Here is a 17,741-nt window from a genome sequence, read left to right as displayed (position 1 = left end):
GAGAGGCTATTGGATCTTAGGAAACCTAAAGACAGTCCAGGTTATTCCCAAGAGAACCTCAGATGAGCTCCAGGCTCAGCATCAACAAATCAAAAGAACGTAATGGGCTATGGAGCAATCATCAAAGTAGTTTATCAGAGATGTTTTCTGGTAAGAGTAGTGGGGTCCCAGAAATATCAATACCATACTTGTAGTAACTTTGAAATTTGCTCCAAAAAATCATTAAACAAGATGTTATATTAAAGGATGGAATTGACAATGAAGATATAACATATTTGTCCCAAGTAGCATAGATGAATATTCATAATGTAAAAACCATGGGAAATATGAGGACAAATATAAGGACATTAGATTAAGGAGACTATCTCCAGAAAATCTTATTTTAATACTCTGTGCATATCTACTGGGAGAAATATATTTTTAGAATTCCTTGGTGATAACTATATTTAACTTTTGGTTAGTGCCCAAAGAAAAGATCTTTTAAACTAAATTCTGGCATTTTTAAAAAATGTCATTATCATCTATGTAACAACAAATTAATCACACTCAGAAACATTTTAGGGCATGTAAATTTTAAGATAGTTGAGCCAAGTGAGGTCAAAATATTATAAACAGATAATAATATTGGAAGGAAAAGTAAGTATAGCAGTGGATGGAGAAATATAAAAATATTAATATTATGTTAGGCATATGGTTTCATTTAAATAAGTTCAGGCCATAAATTTATGATGAAAATTTATTTGAGAAACATTTTTTGACCAAGTTCTTAAAGGACTGCTTTACCTGCTGGTTTCTTAAGGAGTAAATAAATGGATTTAGCATTGGGGCAACAGAGGTATTGAGCACTGCTATACCCTTGGTCAAAGCCACTCCTTCTTTCGCTGAAGTTTTGACATACATGAAAATGCAACTGCCATAAGAAATAGAGACAACAATCATGTGTGAGGAACAAGTGGAAAAGGCCTTCTTCCTTTGCTCAGCAGAGGGGATTCTGAGTATCATTTTAAGGATGAATACATAGGAAAGAATCACTAATGTTAAGGTTACCATGAGTGTGAATATCGCCAGAAAGAAGGCCAGGGACTCTAGGAATGCTGTGTCTGTGCAGGAGATCAGTAGCATAGGAGAAGAGTCACAGGTAAAGTGGTCAATGATGTTGGAGTCACAGAAATCCAGTTGAAGTCCCATGATCACAGGTGGGAAGATAATGAGAAATCCAGCCAGCCAAGAACTCATTACAAGCAGGTTGCAGATTCTGCTATTCATTATTACTGTGTAGTGCAGTGGCTTACAGATAGCCACATACCGATCATAGGACATAGCAGTCAAAAGGAAAAATTCTGTTGAACCAAGGAGAATGAAGAAAAATACCTGGGCCATGCAAGAATGATAAGAAATGGTCATATCTCCTGTTGCAATGCTGACCAGGAATCTAGGAATAGAAACTGTGGTAAATAAGATTTCTAGGAAAGAGAAATTCCTAAGGAAAAAATACATGGGGGTTTTGAGGTGTGAATCTATCAAAGTAAGGGTGATAATTGTCATGTTTCCAGTTATACTCAGTATGTATGTGAAAAATAGAAATAGAAAAATTAAAACATTTAACTGTGGGTCATCTGTTAATCCAGAAGAATGAACTCTTTACAGATGTTTGGTTTTTCATTTCTTATTGCTAATTTCTTCCACATCTGTAAATGCAAACAAAAAACAATGATTTAGTGAGTACAGGATTACTTTTTTTAAAAAACACCTCTGCCGACTTCAGAAATACTGTATCCTATGTAATAAAAGGCTAATATTCAAATCAACCAAATGGCAGAACAACCAGTCGCCATGACATGCACTGACCACCAGAGGGCAGATGCTCAACTTAGGAACTGCCCCCTGGTGGTCAGTGCTGGGAGCCTCTCCTGCCTCCATGGGGAGTGGGCCTAAGCTGGGAGTGGGACATCCCCTGAGGGCTCTAGGACTGTGAGAGGGCGCAGGCCAGGCTGAGGGACGCCCCACCCCCCCATCGTAAGTGCACGAATTTCGTGCACAGGCCTCTAGTTTAATATAATGGGCCAATAAATCAGCTACCAAGTTGTACTGAATTCTGAAAATATATGTAAGCCAGGAAAAAAAAAGTTATACTTAGTATCTGCCTTATAATCACTAGCCATTTAATGTTAAGTGAGTCACTTCATAGGTCTAATAAACACATCTGTACAAGAAAAATGTATTTGCCCAGCTGGTGTGGCTCAGTGGTTGAGCATTGACCCATGAACCAGGAGGTCACAGTTTGATTCCCAGTCAGGGCACTTGCCTGTGTTTTGGGTTTGATCTCCAGTAAGGGGTGTGCAAAAGATAGTTGGTTAATTATTCTCTTTCATCATTGATGTTTCTCTCTCTCTCTCTCTCTCCCTTCCTCTCTGAACTCAATAAAAACATATTTAAAAGAAATAAAAACATTCTTATCAAATGTGTTTTACTTTCTCTTAAAAATTTGTCCATATGTGTATGAAAATTAGGTATGAAATGCAAAATATTATAGTTATTTCATTAGAATATTTTACCAATGACCACATGTTCTAACCATTCTTTGAAAATGAAACATTTTAAAGTTTATTTTTTAGAGAGTTTTTTCCCCACAATTCTCTCAGGATGTTTCATGTCAGCCCTACCTATATAGATCATTAATAACAACAAAAGAATCAAGACCATCAAAACTACACACACACACACACACACACACACACACACACACACATACACACATAATAACCTATTGCTTTTTAGAAGAGATTTATTTCTCACAGCCCAAGTTAAGGGATCTAAGTTATAAGCTGATTAGAAAAAGAAAAAAAATAAATGAGGTGAAAAATGAAAAAATTCTTACAATAATATAATCCCCTGTGGTAGCAATTTGATTGCTGAAACCTAAACACTCTGTTGCCTTACTTTAATTGTCAGTCTTCAATGTTTATTTTGGAGCATTTCATAGATTTCACAACTTGTTTCTGCCTTTGATTTCCTTATGTAATAGCATACTTACATAGTGTGTTGGTGGAATTTGGCGAGATGATCCTGGTTGCATAGAGTGAGATGGAACATATGGAAGAATAAGTCCAGTACAAAATTGTTCTTGAAGTAAGGAGGCCCTGATAGAAAGGTGACATAATCCCAGTTGCTGGTAGAAGGTGCTACATCCAGACTGTAAGCAATGTATTCAAGAAAACTTGCAACTTGTGATCAAGGAAACTGATGAACAAAAATAGATCCAGAGACAGAGAAGCAAGGAACAGACTGTCAAACCTCAGAGGGAAGGTTGGGAGGCGGGTGTTAAGACATCAACTAAAGGACTTGTATGCATGCATAGAAGCATAACCAAAGGACACAGACACTAGCGGGGTGGGGGGGGGGTGTGAGGGTATGTTCTGAGGGCTGGGAGAGGTCAATGGGGGAGAGGGATAAGGAGACATATGTAATACTTTAAACAATAAAGAATTTTAAAAAAGAGTTGGTGACATTGTGGCTAAAGCTCTATGGGCAGTTTCAAGTAGTTAATCTATATTAAGTCTGAAAGACCAAAAATAGAGCCCTGTCTTAAATTTTGAACTAATGACTCAACAGAATCAGAGGTTATATTTTCTTGGAATGTGAGTAACACTGCCTAAAAAACTAAATACATAAAAGAAAAAAAAATGTGGGATCTGGAAAATATTTAGTAGTGAAATCTGTAAATAGAGGTGAAAAAATTCTGTATTTTGTTGATTAATTAAGTAAAGCTCTTAGTTCATAAGAAGAGAGCTCAAAATGAGTTAAAATAAAGAAATAGCAACTATGGAAAAGAGATGAGCTTCATGGCATAGGAGTAAAAGTTTGTGAAAAAGAAAATTCTCACAATATAAAGAGCTATCTGCAGTTGCACAATCCAAAGCCAAGCATTTAGTTAGCTCTTGTTTTCCAAAATTTACATAAAAATAACATTTTAATCTTAAATGCTAGAAAAATCTTACTTGATCTTAGTAAATTTAGTAAAAGAAAGATAGGTAATGATATATATATTTTTACATTCTTTACCTGCCATCAGGAACCCTGGTTTTCTAACTATTGTTTTGAAAACAGAGTGGTTTTATTTTATTTTTTTCTCAAAAGAGTCACAGGGGATTCTTGCAAAGAAATGGAATGAAAATGTCTCTAGAGAGGAATGCTACTGATGAATACACTCTAAATTGAGTTGAATAATTTTAATTAGGTATCCTTGGGAAATTATTTTTTTAAAAACATTAAACATCAGAGAGGTGTATAGTACAAAGGACAATGAGGAGTTCAAACCCAGCACCTTAGACTGCTTGGCCACACCACCAAAACTAAAACGTGGCAAGGATAACACACACACAGAAACCCTAAGAGACCAGTTCCTCTGATTAACATAGATTCAAAGATTCTAAACAAAATACTAGTAAATCGGATGCAATAAAACATTAAAGAATACATCACGATCAAGTGGGGTTCATTGCAGGGGCACAAGGGTGGTTCGACATACTCAAATCAATCAATGTAATATACCAGGTTAACAAGATAAAGGAAAAAATACTATGATCTTATCAATAGTTGAACATCCATTTATGATTAAAACACTCAATAACATGGGTATAGAAGGAAAGTGCCTCAACTTAATAAAGGCCATATATGACAACCCTCAGCTAATATATACTCAAAGGTGAAAAAGTGAAAGCTCCCTCTAAGGAACAGGACAAGGAGGAACACTTTCCCCACTCTTATTCACCATAGTCTTGGAAATCCTAGCCCAAGCAATAAAGCAAGAGAAAAAATAAAAGGAAGGCATCTAAATTGAAAAAGAAGTGAAAGTTTCATTTTTTGCAGATGACATGATTTTATATAGAAAACCCTAAAGACGCCATCAAAAAACTATTAGGAACAATAAACAAATACAGTAAAGTTTCAGGATACGAAATCAGTGTACAAAAATCCAATGCATTCCTATACACTCACAATGAAATTTCAAAAACCAAACAAACAGAAAAAGCAATTCTTTTTACAATTGCACGAAAAAATAAAAATACCTAGAAATAAAGGGTGTGAAATACCTGTATACTGACTTCTACAAAGCATTATAAAAAGAGAATGAAAAAGACACAATGAAATGCAAAGATAATCCATGCTCATGGATTGGAAGAACCAACATAATTAAAAACAGTCATATTACCCAAAGCAATACACGGATTTAATGCAATACCCATCAAAGTCCCAATAACATTTTAAAAAAGAAATAGAACAAAAAATCAACAGATTGATCTGGAACCACAACAGACCCCAGATAGCCAAAGCAATCCTGAGAAAAAGAATAAAGTCAGAGGTATCACATTCCCTCACTTCAAATTACCAAGATACAATAATCAAAATAGCACGGTATTGGCAGAAAGACACACAGACCAATGTAACAGAATTGAGAGACCCAAAATAAACCCATATGTGTATGGACAAATATTTTTAAAAATATATTTTTATTGACTTCAGAGAAAGAGTAGACAGCGAGAAAGATAGAAACATCAGTGATGAGAGAATCGTTGATTGGCTGCCTCCTGCATGCTTCCTACTGGCTATCGAGCCCACAACCTGAGCATGTGCCCTGACCAGGAATTGAACCATGACCTCCTGGTTCATAGGTTGATGCAATGAGCCATGCCGGCCAGACAAATGTTATTTTATTTTTACTGGAATAAATGGAAGACAATATAATCCAGTTATATGTAAACTTGTGAAGAAGCAGAAAATAGCGAGAGGAAAAGGCCACAGTATAAACAATGACCTACTTAAATATTTTATTTGATAGTAAAAATATATTGAATGTACATTTTAGGCACGATATAGTTAGTAGATAGGCACAACATCAAAATACAGTAAAAATTGAGAGATTAATATATAAAGATAAAACTCGAGATCGGTTTACCTGAAAAATCTGTTTTTCCAGGTAGACATGTATTATCTCTTCTTTTTTTGGGGGGGGAGGGGGCGGGGTAGGGGTTTATTATGTTCCACATTAAGTATTGTTTCCTTCACATTAAAAAAATGAAGCAAGCAAAGTTCAAATATTGTTCTATTATTTTTATCTAATTTTTCCTACTAGACAATTGGAATCTGGTACATTTTATTTTCAGTATGTTTTCTATAGATGCCAAAGTTGAATTCTCTTTGTCCTTAGAATTATATATTTGTATTTTCTGGACTTACATTTTTGATGAATGATACAAAAGAAAATTTTCACAACACATCAGCAAACAGAATCCTTGCAGAATTCATAGAAAGTGAATATTTTCAGTATTTTTCTTGTTTTTAATTCAAAGTGATTGCTAAATAATTCATTCTATTCTGAATGTGTGACTACAGATTAAACAAATTAAATTCAGAAATAGAGAAAATGTTGTGTAACTCCTGATTCAATATTCAATATATATATTTGAAGCTTTTGAATTTGTCTATTAGAATAGTACTACGACCAATAATTAGAAAAAGTTTTTATTGAAAAATTGCCTGGTGCATAATTCTTTATATTTAGTAAAGGATTGCCTACTTTAATATTATTGAATATAAAATATTTCTTGTAATGATAAAGCTATTCTTTAAATTGAAAATGATGGAACTATTAAGTAAGTTAATTATAAATTCTATATATAAATTTCAACTTGAAATTTACATACTAATTGTGAAATTTATATAGTGTAAAAATTTATTAAAAGTTCCTTCCATTGAAATTTCTAATTGCCAGTACCAAGGAATTCAAGACTAACCAGAAATATATTATCAGAAAATAACCATTTATAGTAGACTAGAGGCCTGGTGCATGGATTCATGCACTGGTAGGGTCCCTTGGCCTGGCATGCAGGGATTGGGCCAAAACCAGCTCTCTACATCCCCTGAGGGATTGCGAGAGGACAGATCTTGGATGACGCACCCCAAATTGGGGCTCCCTTATTTCTGGTTTCGTGTGTGTCACCGAGAACACACGAAAGCTGCCAAGTCACTGCAGCTCGGCAGCTCCTGCCTTGAGCATCTGCCCCCTGGTAGTCATTGTGCATCATAGCTACCGGTCGGACGGTTGAATGATTGGACAGTCGCTTAGGCTGTTATATATATAGATTAGTTACAAAACGTTCTTTTAACAATGCAAATATCATTAAGACAATCTGATGAGAAAAGCATTTTACATATGTAAAATTTTAGACAAAAAAAAGATACCACTTTAATAAGAAAAAATAAAATAAAAGACTGTGGGCCATAATGTCCACCCACCACCTTCCATAAAAGAAAAGATCATGTGATATTCATCTTTCTCTGACTGGCTTATTGTTTACATTAACAAAAGAATCCAAAGGCAACAAAATCTCAGACATATGCCGAAGCAATTTCTTCACTGAAAGGATATGTGCACCCATATGTTCACAGCAGCACAATTCACCATAGCTAAGATCTGGAAACAGCCTAAGTGCCCATCAGTAGATGAATGGATTAGAAAACTGTGGTACATCTACACGATGGAATACTATGCTGCTGTAAAAAAGAAGGAACTCTTACCATTTGCAACAGCATGGATGGAACTGGAGAGCATTATGCTAAGTGAAATAAGCCAGTCAATGAAGGAAAAATACCACATGATCTCACTCATTCATGGATAATAAATACCATTACAAACTTTTGAACAATAATAGATACAGAGGCAGAGCTGCCTCAAACTGATTGTCAAACTGCAGCAGGAAGGCCAGAGAGGGTTGGGGGGCAGGAGGGAGGGGGGTAAGAGATCAACCGAAGGACTTGTATGCATACATATAAGCATAACTAATGGACATAAGACACTGGGTGGTAAGGGTGGCCAGGGGATTGTCAAGGGCGGGGAGGGGGGGAGGGAGGAAAGGACACATATGTAATACCCTTTGTAATACTTTTAGCAATAAAAAAAAATAAAAAAAATTGTTCTGAATTTTGATAGAGTTTTTTAATGTTTGTTCTATTAACACAACTTTTGATGCAACATCAGGGTTTTGGATTTTTAATTATTTGACTTGTAATTCCATTTTCGTTCTTTTTTTGCAGAACTGTCTTGCTACCAATCTTTTTTTAAAAGCTTTAAAATATATGTTCATTGCAAGAGTTTTCATCTTTTTGTGTATCTACAAGAATTATATCCTTATGCAAATATAGACTTCAAGAAAATTTTAATCAGGTTTTCTTTTTATTTCTACTCATTTATTTATGCATTTATTTATGAATGTCTTGTTATTTAAGAAGAGTCTCATTTATTTTCCTCCTGGAGACTTTAGAGATTATGTAGCCTTAAGACATTCTTAGAGCCCATCAAAACTTTCCTGTTTTAATTTGAGCCCATTTATTTGTGTTTGTTATTTTTTATGGACTTCTATAAGCAAGATTCTGAACCAAAGAACATAGATCTTCGATCTCAATGTGAAACTTAAAGACTTATAATTTCCATTAACTGGTGAATTCATGTATGCATGCAATTAAATACTATAGAGCAAAAGAGGAATAAACCAATCATACATACAAATACATTAATGAATCTCAAAAACATTTTGCAAAATGAAAAAAGTGAAGCTCAAAAGCTAAATACTATATGATTCCTTTTCTAGGAAATTAAACACACACACACACACACAATAGGACAATGGATCAGTGGATTATTCAAGGTCTGTGGATAAAGGGTAGAGGTTGACTACAATAGAGAATAAGGAACATTTTGGACTAATGGATATATATATAATTTTTTTTACTATGCTTGTGTATGCACAACTGCATATATTTGTTGAGTTCTATAAAAGCATATATCTGAAATTTATTGTTTGCAAGTTTACTTCACTAAACCAGAAAACAAAACAAAAACAAAGAGTTACTCTTGATGGTGTGAAAAGCAGTGCCAGTATATTTGATGTGTCTTTTGAGATCAACATGTTTTGAGACAAATGCTGAGGGTTTCTATATTACTGATGGTGTCTGGTACATTACCCCAGGAAGTAGATGTTTGTATTTTTGGGGGGTTATTTTAAATTGATATCATTGACTTCATATGCTTTTCTCTATGTGGTACACATTTAACAATAAATAGAAAAAATAGGGATGTGAGAGTTTTATTATAAATGTCAATATTTCTATCATATCCAGATGATCTAATTTTGTTTTATTAAAAATGTTAAACTTCGAAATAAGTCAAGAGTTTAGTCTCAGATTACTTTTAGATATAATTAATTAAAAGTTGTAAAGTAGTGTTTTTCACTTATGAATGTGAGTGCATTCTTTTTGTGTAGAAACTGACTTTGATGTCTAGCTCTTCCCTTTACAAGCGACATATTTTGAAATTTAATTCTACTGGAGTTCCTCTCCTCTGAAGCCTTTGCAACACTGTGTGATCATAGGAACATTATTTTATCTCATGGTTGGTGGTTGGGGAACAGGGAAAACAGGAAAGGCAAGCTGATTTTACTTGGAATATTGCATTGATAATAAGATGATTGTGAGTATTAAATAAGATGATACAATATAGTGATTGAGCAATTTTAAATGCCTTTTGCATTGTTAGCATTCAATACATGGAGCTTATTGTGATCCAGGTTAATGCAGTTTGGGTTAGTAGTTCATACTTTGGCCTAAGGTTTTCCTGGTTGTTGTTATCAAAATAAAAACAAAACTTTTGAAATGCTATTGCATGAGTAATACAGTCCCTTACATGGTTATGATTGACTATACAATATTGTTCCAAGGCTTATGATGTGTCCAGATTATGTAATTTATATGTTGAATCAAGCCTCCAGGCTGGTCACTGATTTCAGTGAGCTTATAGAAGATTCATTTCATTTTGGAAGAGATGAATCATTTGCTAAGTATTTTAAAGAAATTAGGAAGCAGCAACCTAAGGAATGGGGCAGCTCTAAAGACAAGCCTTTCTTCCCTGACAGCCTCTTCTCTTCACTTCCCATTTTTCCCGATTAATTTTGAGATGTACCTGCCATTTTATACCAAGTCATCCATATTAATTCAAAGTATTCTCTTTTAAGGCAGCTCAAGGGTGAATATAATGACATTCTCAAATGTGCAGAAAGGCTGCATGGGACTCAGTCTTTGGAGAATAACAAATTCAACCCAAAGTATGGCTAAGGGCTGGTATTAGAAGAGATGATTTTATGTATTTAAATTCATTTCACATTTCTCACCTGATGCCATGACGTAATTCAAAATTCCTGCATGTGGTTTATTTCTTATTTCTACCTCATCCTAAAACTGACCTTGCAGCATTTGGCCTTTTCTCATTGCTTCTCTGTACCACCTATCTACTTCCATTCCCCATCTTCATAAAAATCTCACAAGGAATTATGCCTCTTAAACAGATTCCTGAGTGTCATTGCTTTATTTTCCCCCCAAAGACTTGCATTTTTTGCCCTACTCTCACATCAAGAAAATTTCAAATTTCTTGAAAATGTCTTCTTATGTTTACTTTTTCATCCTCAATACTAACATCTTAGTCTTGGATGTTACCATTCTTTGTTTGGACTATTGCAAAACACTAATCTTCCTTCAATCTTCCCTAGGGCATTGTAACCAGAGTTACTTTTCTACTTAATAAAACCCTTCAATGCTTCTCCTTTACTATAAAACAAAAACCCAACTTGGTGCTTGGAAACAGTTTTAGGAAGTTTCTGAAATTGAGAATGATAATTTTCAATGTTAAATTTCATGTGTGGTTACTATAGTAGTGCCAATATGTGACTCACAGTATATGCAGATGAGAGTTTCCTCTCTTTATTAAGAAGCTAAAGACCCATCTACACTAATAATAGACAAAGATGCTAATTGACTGTACCTTCGCTACGCCCATCAGCCTATCAGGAGAGAATGCAAATTAACCCAACAAAGATGGCCGCCGTTAAATTTGCATACAGCAGGCGGGGCGGCACAGTGTGAGCCGCCACCCACCCGCCGCCATCCCGTGTGCGGGGCCTGCCATCTGCGACCCGGGGAGGCGGGGCAGGCACCGTGGGATTGGGTCTGCTTTCTGCCACCCTGGGAGCGGGCCTAAGCCAGTAGGTGGTTATCTCCCAAGGGGTCCCAGACTGTGAGACGGCACAAGTTGGGCTGAGGGACACCCCCCCGCCCCCCCGCCGCCAGTGCACAAATTTTTGTGCACCGGGCCTCTAGTTGTATTATAACCTTCAAGTCATCTAAAAAAATACATGCATGTATTCTTGCAGCTCCCAAATCTTTATATAAAGATTTAGTTTATTTTAACACATACACACACATTTTGTGTGTGTCTATAAATGTGTGTGTGTGTGTGTATGTGTATATATATATATATATATATATATATATATATATATATAATGTATATATTTAAGTGCAAGTATTTACATGTATAAATGTATATGTGTATAAATGTATATATATGTCTATATCTAAAAACCTCTGGGGAATTTATTGATAATATTTTAATGTTTTTTCTTTTTTCTCTTCCTTTATTAAATAGTGAAGTATAGGAATGTTGAATCTATTAGGAAAGAAGAATTTTCCTCTACCCTACAAAGGCTCCATTGGTGGTCTCATAGTCAAATTTATTTGAGACAGATTCATGGGGGAAAAACAAATTTAATTTTGTATGTACAGGAACGTTACATGCTTGAGAGGTTTGAAGACAGAAAGGTACCATGAGGTATAGATGCCACTTTGAATTAAGGAATGGGACAGGGGTTGGACCTTCAGAGGGAAAGAGGGCAACTCAAAGAATAAGAAGAATAGTTCAGTAATTAGATGCTTGTCCTGATATACAGATAGGACATAAATATTTATTTATGGCAATAACTCTTATTATGAGTAAGGTCCCCCAATTTAAATTCTTTAATGGAGAAGTTAAGGTGTCTTATGAGAACAGGGGTTTTTGTTTAAATTAAATTTGTTGGGGTGACATTGGTCAACATTATCATACAGGTTTCAGGTATGGGTTTCTATGTTACAAGAACTGTATATTTCACTCTGTGCCCACCACCCAAAGTCAAATCTTCTCCCGTCACCATATATTAGGACCCCTTTCTACCCCACTTCCTTGTAACATGGTTAATAATATAAAGTTTTGCCTCATTCAGACTGCATGTTGCTCTTATCTAAGAGTACTCAGCCCTCATTAACTTAGAAATCATCAGATCACTCAACTTTATAAATCAACGAATTTCTTAAGAAATATTTAATGCTTTTCAATAAAATCCTTAGTAATAATAAAAGGAGCAAATTTTAAACAATTGAATGTGCTATAAAATCTATTCACATAGTTCCTAACTAATACGTAGTTCATAACAGTAATTCTTTCATGAGAAGTTTGTTTAATAGTATGTTTGGCCGCATAAAGGGAGAAAGCAAACCATGCTTTATTCAATAGTCTCTAAATGTTATTTCAAGTGAAAATTAATTTCATTTGGCTGTCCCACTCAAATCCTTATTCAAAGCAAAAACTGGTATTCTTCCTGTGCTCTTAGGCAATTCCTCCCCTGCCTATTCACCACTACATTTAAATGTAAGGAGGGATTGAAGACAGAATTATTAAAAGACTATATTAAAACATTTTCCTGAGCATGATATGAATTAGAAGTAAATAAAAATATTTATGAAAAAATGGATAATATAAAATGTAGTTATAGAGAACTGAAAAATGCTATCACCACTCATGAGTTATAAAGTTGCTTCTAAATAAAAAAAATGTGGTTTACTTTTTTATAGAAACTCAAGTGAGTAGATTATCTTAGAAAAATGTTATAACATTTGTTCTATTCTTACTTAAAGGAACTAAATTAAGTGTAGGAAGTCTGGTTATGATCAAGGCAGAAATGTGATGGACAGTAAAAAATAATTTGTGTTTTATGTTTCTATTCTAATTATCCAATTATTCTGTTCACTTTTCCATCTGAATATTTTTATTTTTTTAAATTAAGTCTTTATTGTTGAAAGTATTACATATATCCCCTTTTCCCCCCTATTGACCCCTTCTAGCCCACCCCTGCCCCCACCCCAGGCCTTCACCACTCTATTGTCTGTGTCCATGGGTTGTGCATATATGCATACAAGTTCTTTGACTGATCTCTTCCCACCGACCTCCCCTCGCCTGCCTGCCCTCTGAGATTCGACAGTCTGTTTGGTGCTTCTATGCTTCTGGATCAATTTTGTTCATCAGTTTATTTTATTCATTAGATCCCACATATGAGTGAAATCATGTGATACTTGTATTTTTCTAACTGGCTTATTATTTTTACATCTAAGACAAAATAAGGGTTTCCAAACTTTTCTTATTGTTTGATTGCTACTGAGATTTTGTGATCAGTAGATTTTAATGATTAAAACTTTTTCTTTAGCCAATTGTCACTTGTTATTTTGATACCAAGGGACTCAACAGTCCCTGAATGATTACCACACTGTTGAGAGCATTCTGTAACATCCAGAATTTGAGGAATGACCCTTGGGAATATGAGTTAATGAAGTTCAAATTTGCAATAATATTAATAAACTTTTATTCTAAGTGACTATTTAACTTTATGTTTGTCAGAGTCAACTTTCAAGATGATTATTCACCAATGAAAATAAATAACTTTGTTTTCTATCATCATAACACAATAATGTGACAGTAATTCCATGTAATTAAAAAGTGTTATGGCACAAATGTATTTTGTGTAATCATTACATACATATAATTTCCCTATGGTTAGAGGAAGAGTATTTTTGAAATAATATAATGTGATATTAAATATGAATATACCTTTTGAAACCCTCTAAAAACATGACTTCCAAAATATTTCTGATATATTTCTCACCACACATCACATTTGTAATCAAAGCTTTATTGTTTCACAATACTTCAAAATAGTATTTTACTTTGCCCTGGCCAGTGTTGCTCAGTTGGTTAGTCATCATCCCATGCACCAAGAGGATGCCAGTTCGATTCTCGGTCAGGGCACATGCCCAGGTTGCTGGCTGGATCCTCCATAGGGGGCATGCAGGAAGCAGCCGATTGATGTTCTGCTCTCACATCAATGCTTCTCTCTCTCTCTCCCTTTCCCTTCTTCTCTCTCTAAAAATCAATAAAAACATAGCATTTTACTTTAAAGCATAAAAATAATTCTTTTGGAAAGAGTTATAGTGATTTTCATATGTCTACATTTATTGACTTAGAATATGAGAATCAACTTCTTTAGATAATTTCCTATTGATCAGCAGGATCAACTTTTCTTACCCTCTTATTTTCCTCTCTTTATTTCTCTCCTGTCTACCTACATACCCACCTTATATATTAAAACCCTATTATGCAAATTGACTGAATGGCAGAATGACCAATGGAACTACCTGTTGCTATAACGTGCACTGACCACCAGCGTGCAGACACTCAACACAGGAGCTGCCCCCTGGTGGTCAGTGGGCTCCCACAGGGGGAGCACTGCTCAGCCAGAAGGCAGACTCATGGCTGGGGTGCAGCAGCTTAGGTGGGAGCCTCTCCTGCCTCCTATGCAGGCAGGTGGTAAGGGATCCCGTACTGTGAGTGCCCCGGACTGGTGGGTATGAGGCCAAAGCCGGTAGGCAGATATCCCCCGAGGGGTCCCAGTCTGTGAGAGGGCACAGGCCAGGCTGAGGGACCACCCCACCCCAGTGCACGAATTTCATGCACTGAGCCTCTAGTCTATCATATGTATCATACATATAATGTACATTCATTTAGTTAACATTTGCATATGCTTTTCCACACTTGATTTTCACTTTTCATGTCCATTTACTTATTTAACCTTATAAAAGCAAACTGGTACTGTTTTATTTATTTATAGATAACTCTAATAAACAATACATAATCAATTGGTTTTAATTTTCATTTTGTAGTAGTATTATGCTAAGTATGTTGGGAAAAAAATGTAACTAATTCCTTGAAAGTACAATGGTCAAAAAGAGGTGAATGCTTAAGGACATTCTTGTCTATGAGCAATAAGAGAGGACATTTCTATTGTGGACTTGGAAAATATGTAGAATTTTTTATGTTAATGTATAAATCAGTCCAAGCTGCAAATCAAGAAGTCAAATTGAGTTACCCTATATCTAGTTAGAATTATATCTACTGTTCCAAGACAACCATTTTTTTTAGTAATTTATTAGAGTCAAGGGACTCATCAACTATAGGAACTAGATGTGAACATATTTTTTACAGTTCTCAAAGTCCTCCAAGAGTCATTTTCTCAGATATGAGTGAGGGAGATAGAACTATCTGTGAAAAAGACAATGGAAAGATAAAGATAGTATTGTAGATGTGTTAATAAACAAAACAAAACAAACCTGCCAAACCGGTTTGGCTCAGTGGATAGAGCGTTGGCCTGCGGACTGAAAGGTCCCAGGTTCGATTCCGGTCAAGGGCATGTACCTTGGTTGCGGGCACATCCCCAGTAGGAGGTGTGCAGGAGGCGGCTGATTGATGTTTCTCTCTCATCGATGTTTCTAACTCTCTATCCCTCTCCCTTCCTCTCTGTAAAAAATCAATAAAAAATATATTAAAAAAAAAAAACCTAAGGCATAAGTAATTTACATATGATCATTTCTAGGATACTCCCTGGAGTCAGTATCTCACACCATTCTGGGTTCTGAGTTTCTCATTTTCTTCATGTCAATAGAAAATATTATTTTTTGTAATATTTGAAAGAGTCTGAATATAAAGTGAATTTTATCAAGATAACTTAATTTGCCTTTATAGACCACAGTTTTCCTTTTTAAACATGATTGGCAGACATAAGGAAATCTTTAGTTAAATAATCTATTATTTTAGGAAATATTATCAAAGGGAAAAAAGGCAAATTCTGTCCTCTCTTATACTGGAACTTCACTATTTTTTTCTAGGAAAACAAATACAAAAATCAATACAACCTCATTTTCAATTGCAAATATAATATATTTCACAGCATATTTATTTAATTTCTATTTAATTTTTCTAATGTTTTAACTATATCTCATCAATAAAGTCAAGTAGACATTTTAATAATTCTTTTAATCATATAACATGTTTTCTTGGGAACAGAAGAAAACATTGGAGAGATATCAATTAATGCTCATATTTTTATTTATTTCACATAAGTTTTATATTTGTATGAGGTTTTTAGTAAGTTTCTTATATGATAGCAATTTTTAAATGTTTTTAATGAATTTATAATCTACCTTACTGTGAGAAACAATGGAGATTATTACTTTATCTAAAATTTTATTACAGAGGTAAGAGATTTACCGTCATCTATATAACTTTAAAGACTTAGGACCTAGTTTTTAGGCATTGATGGTATGTAAGCATATCTACCTAAAAGGAAGAATTTAGGTGCTTGAAGAATTTACCTAGAGAAGAACAGAGAATTTTAATTCAGCTTTGCTTTCAGGGGTACATATCACACAATCACTTTTATTTATTTGAAGAAAAGGCAATTCTCTGGACCATGTTCTTGAAGGCTTGCTTCACTTGCTGATTTCTGAGTGTATATATGAAAGGATTCAAGAGAGGAGCCACTGAGGTATTGAGCACAGCTACTCCTTTGCTTAAAGTCACCCTCTCCTTTGCAGAAGGTTTAATGTACATGAAAATGCAGCTACCATAAGTGAGGGAGACAACTATCATGTGGGAGGAACAAGTGGAAAAAGCTTTTTTCCTTTGGCTCATGGAAGGAATTCTCAGAATTGTCCGGATGATATATGTGTAGGAGAGAGTAACTAGTGTTAAGGAGACCATGATTGTTACAACAGCTAAACAAAATGCCATGAGTTCTAGAAAGCGAGTGTTTGTGCAAGAAAGCTGCAGAATTGGAGAAGAGTCACAGAGGAAATGATCAATTATATTGGAGGCACAGAAGTCCAATTGCAGTAGCAGAATTATTGGTGGACAGATGATCAGCAATCCTACAAACCAGGAGCTAAAGACAAGAAGCATACAAACTTTGGTGCTCATGATGGCGGTGTAATGTAGAGGTTTGCAGATGGCCACATAGCGGTCATAGGACATGGCAGCCAGAAAGTAAAATTCGGCCACCCCAAATAAAATATAAAAGAATAGCTGAGTCACACATCCATTATAGGAAATGGTTCTGTCCCCCGTCACAATACTGACAAGGAATCTGGGAATGCAGACTGATGTAAATAATATTTCTAGGACTGAGAAATTTCGAAGGAAGAAGTACATTGGAGTCTGCAGATGGGGATCTGAAAGGGTGAGAGCAATAATGATCAGGTTCCCAGTCACACTGAGCATGTAGTTAGCAAGGAGAAACATGAAAAGTACAACCTGCCACTGTGGGTCACTTGTCAATCCAAGAAGAATAAACTCTGTTACTTCTGTGTAATTTCTCATTGTGTTCCTGCTTCTCAATGATATTCTTAGTTTTAGCTGCAAAATAGATGAAGAAATAAGAAAGTCATGACACCAACAAAGAAGCACACACATGCACATACACTTTTTAAAAAACTCATTGCTGCCTTTTTCTTTTAGAGAAAAATAACTTTGTAGTACATAGAAACAAAATACTTTAAAAATTCTTAAATGTATTATGGCATATATTAATTCATTATTTCTATATTTTCTTCATTGTATTGTTACACATTTCAGTATACATCTTTGTCCTCTGAATATTTCGATATATTCCTGAAAACAATAAAATAAGAGGTTATTACCTACTCAAATAAAACTC

The 17,741-nt window shown here is 34.9% G+C and overlaps 1 protein-coding gene and 1 pseudogene across 1 annotated transcript; both read right to left on the bottom strand.

The window, feature by feature from the left end:
* Nucleotides 1–723: 723 nt before the first annotated feature.
* LOC102432252 lies at nt 724–1,663 on the bottom strand (annotated as a pseudogene).
* A 14,802-nt stretch (nt 1,664–16,465) lies between these two features.
* LOC102427274 (olfactory receptor 6C75) lies at nt 16,466–17,404 on the bottom strand. Its single transcript, XM_006101299.1, has one exon. The coding sequence runs from the start codon at nt 17,402–17,404 to the stop codon at nt 16,466–16,468; it is 939 nt and encodes a 312-aa protein (XP_006101361.1).
* Between the last annotated feature and the right edge of the window lie 337 nt (nt 17,405–17,741).

Source organism: Myotis lucifugus, unplaced genomic scaffold (genome assembly GCF_000147115.1).
Source record: "Myotis lucifugus unplaced genomic scaffold, Myoluc2.0 scaffold_350, whole genome shotgun sequence".
In the NCBI taxonomy this organism is placed as follows: domain Eukaryota; kingdom Metazoa; phylum Chordata; class Mammalia; order Chiroptera; family Vespertilionidae; genus Myotis; species Myotis lucifugus.
Note: the sequence above shows the minus strand (reverse complement) of the source record. Positions and strands in the feature narration are given on the sequence as shown.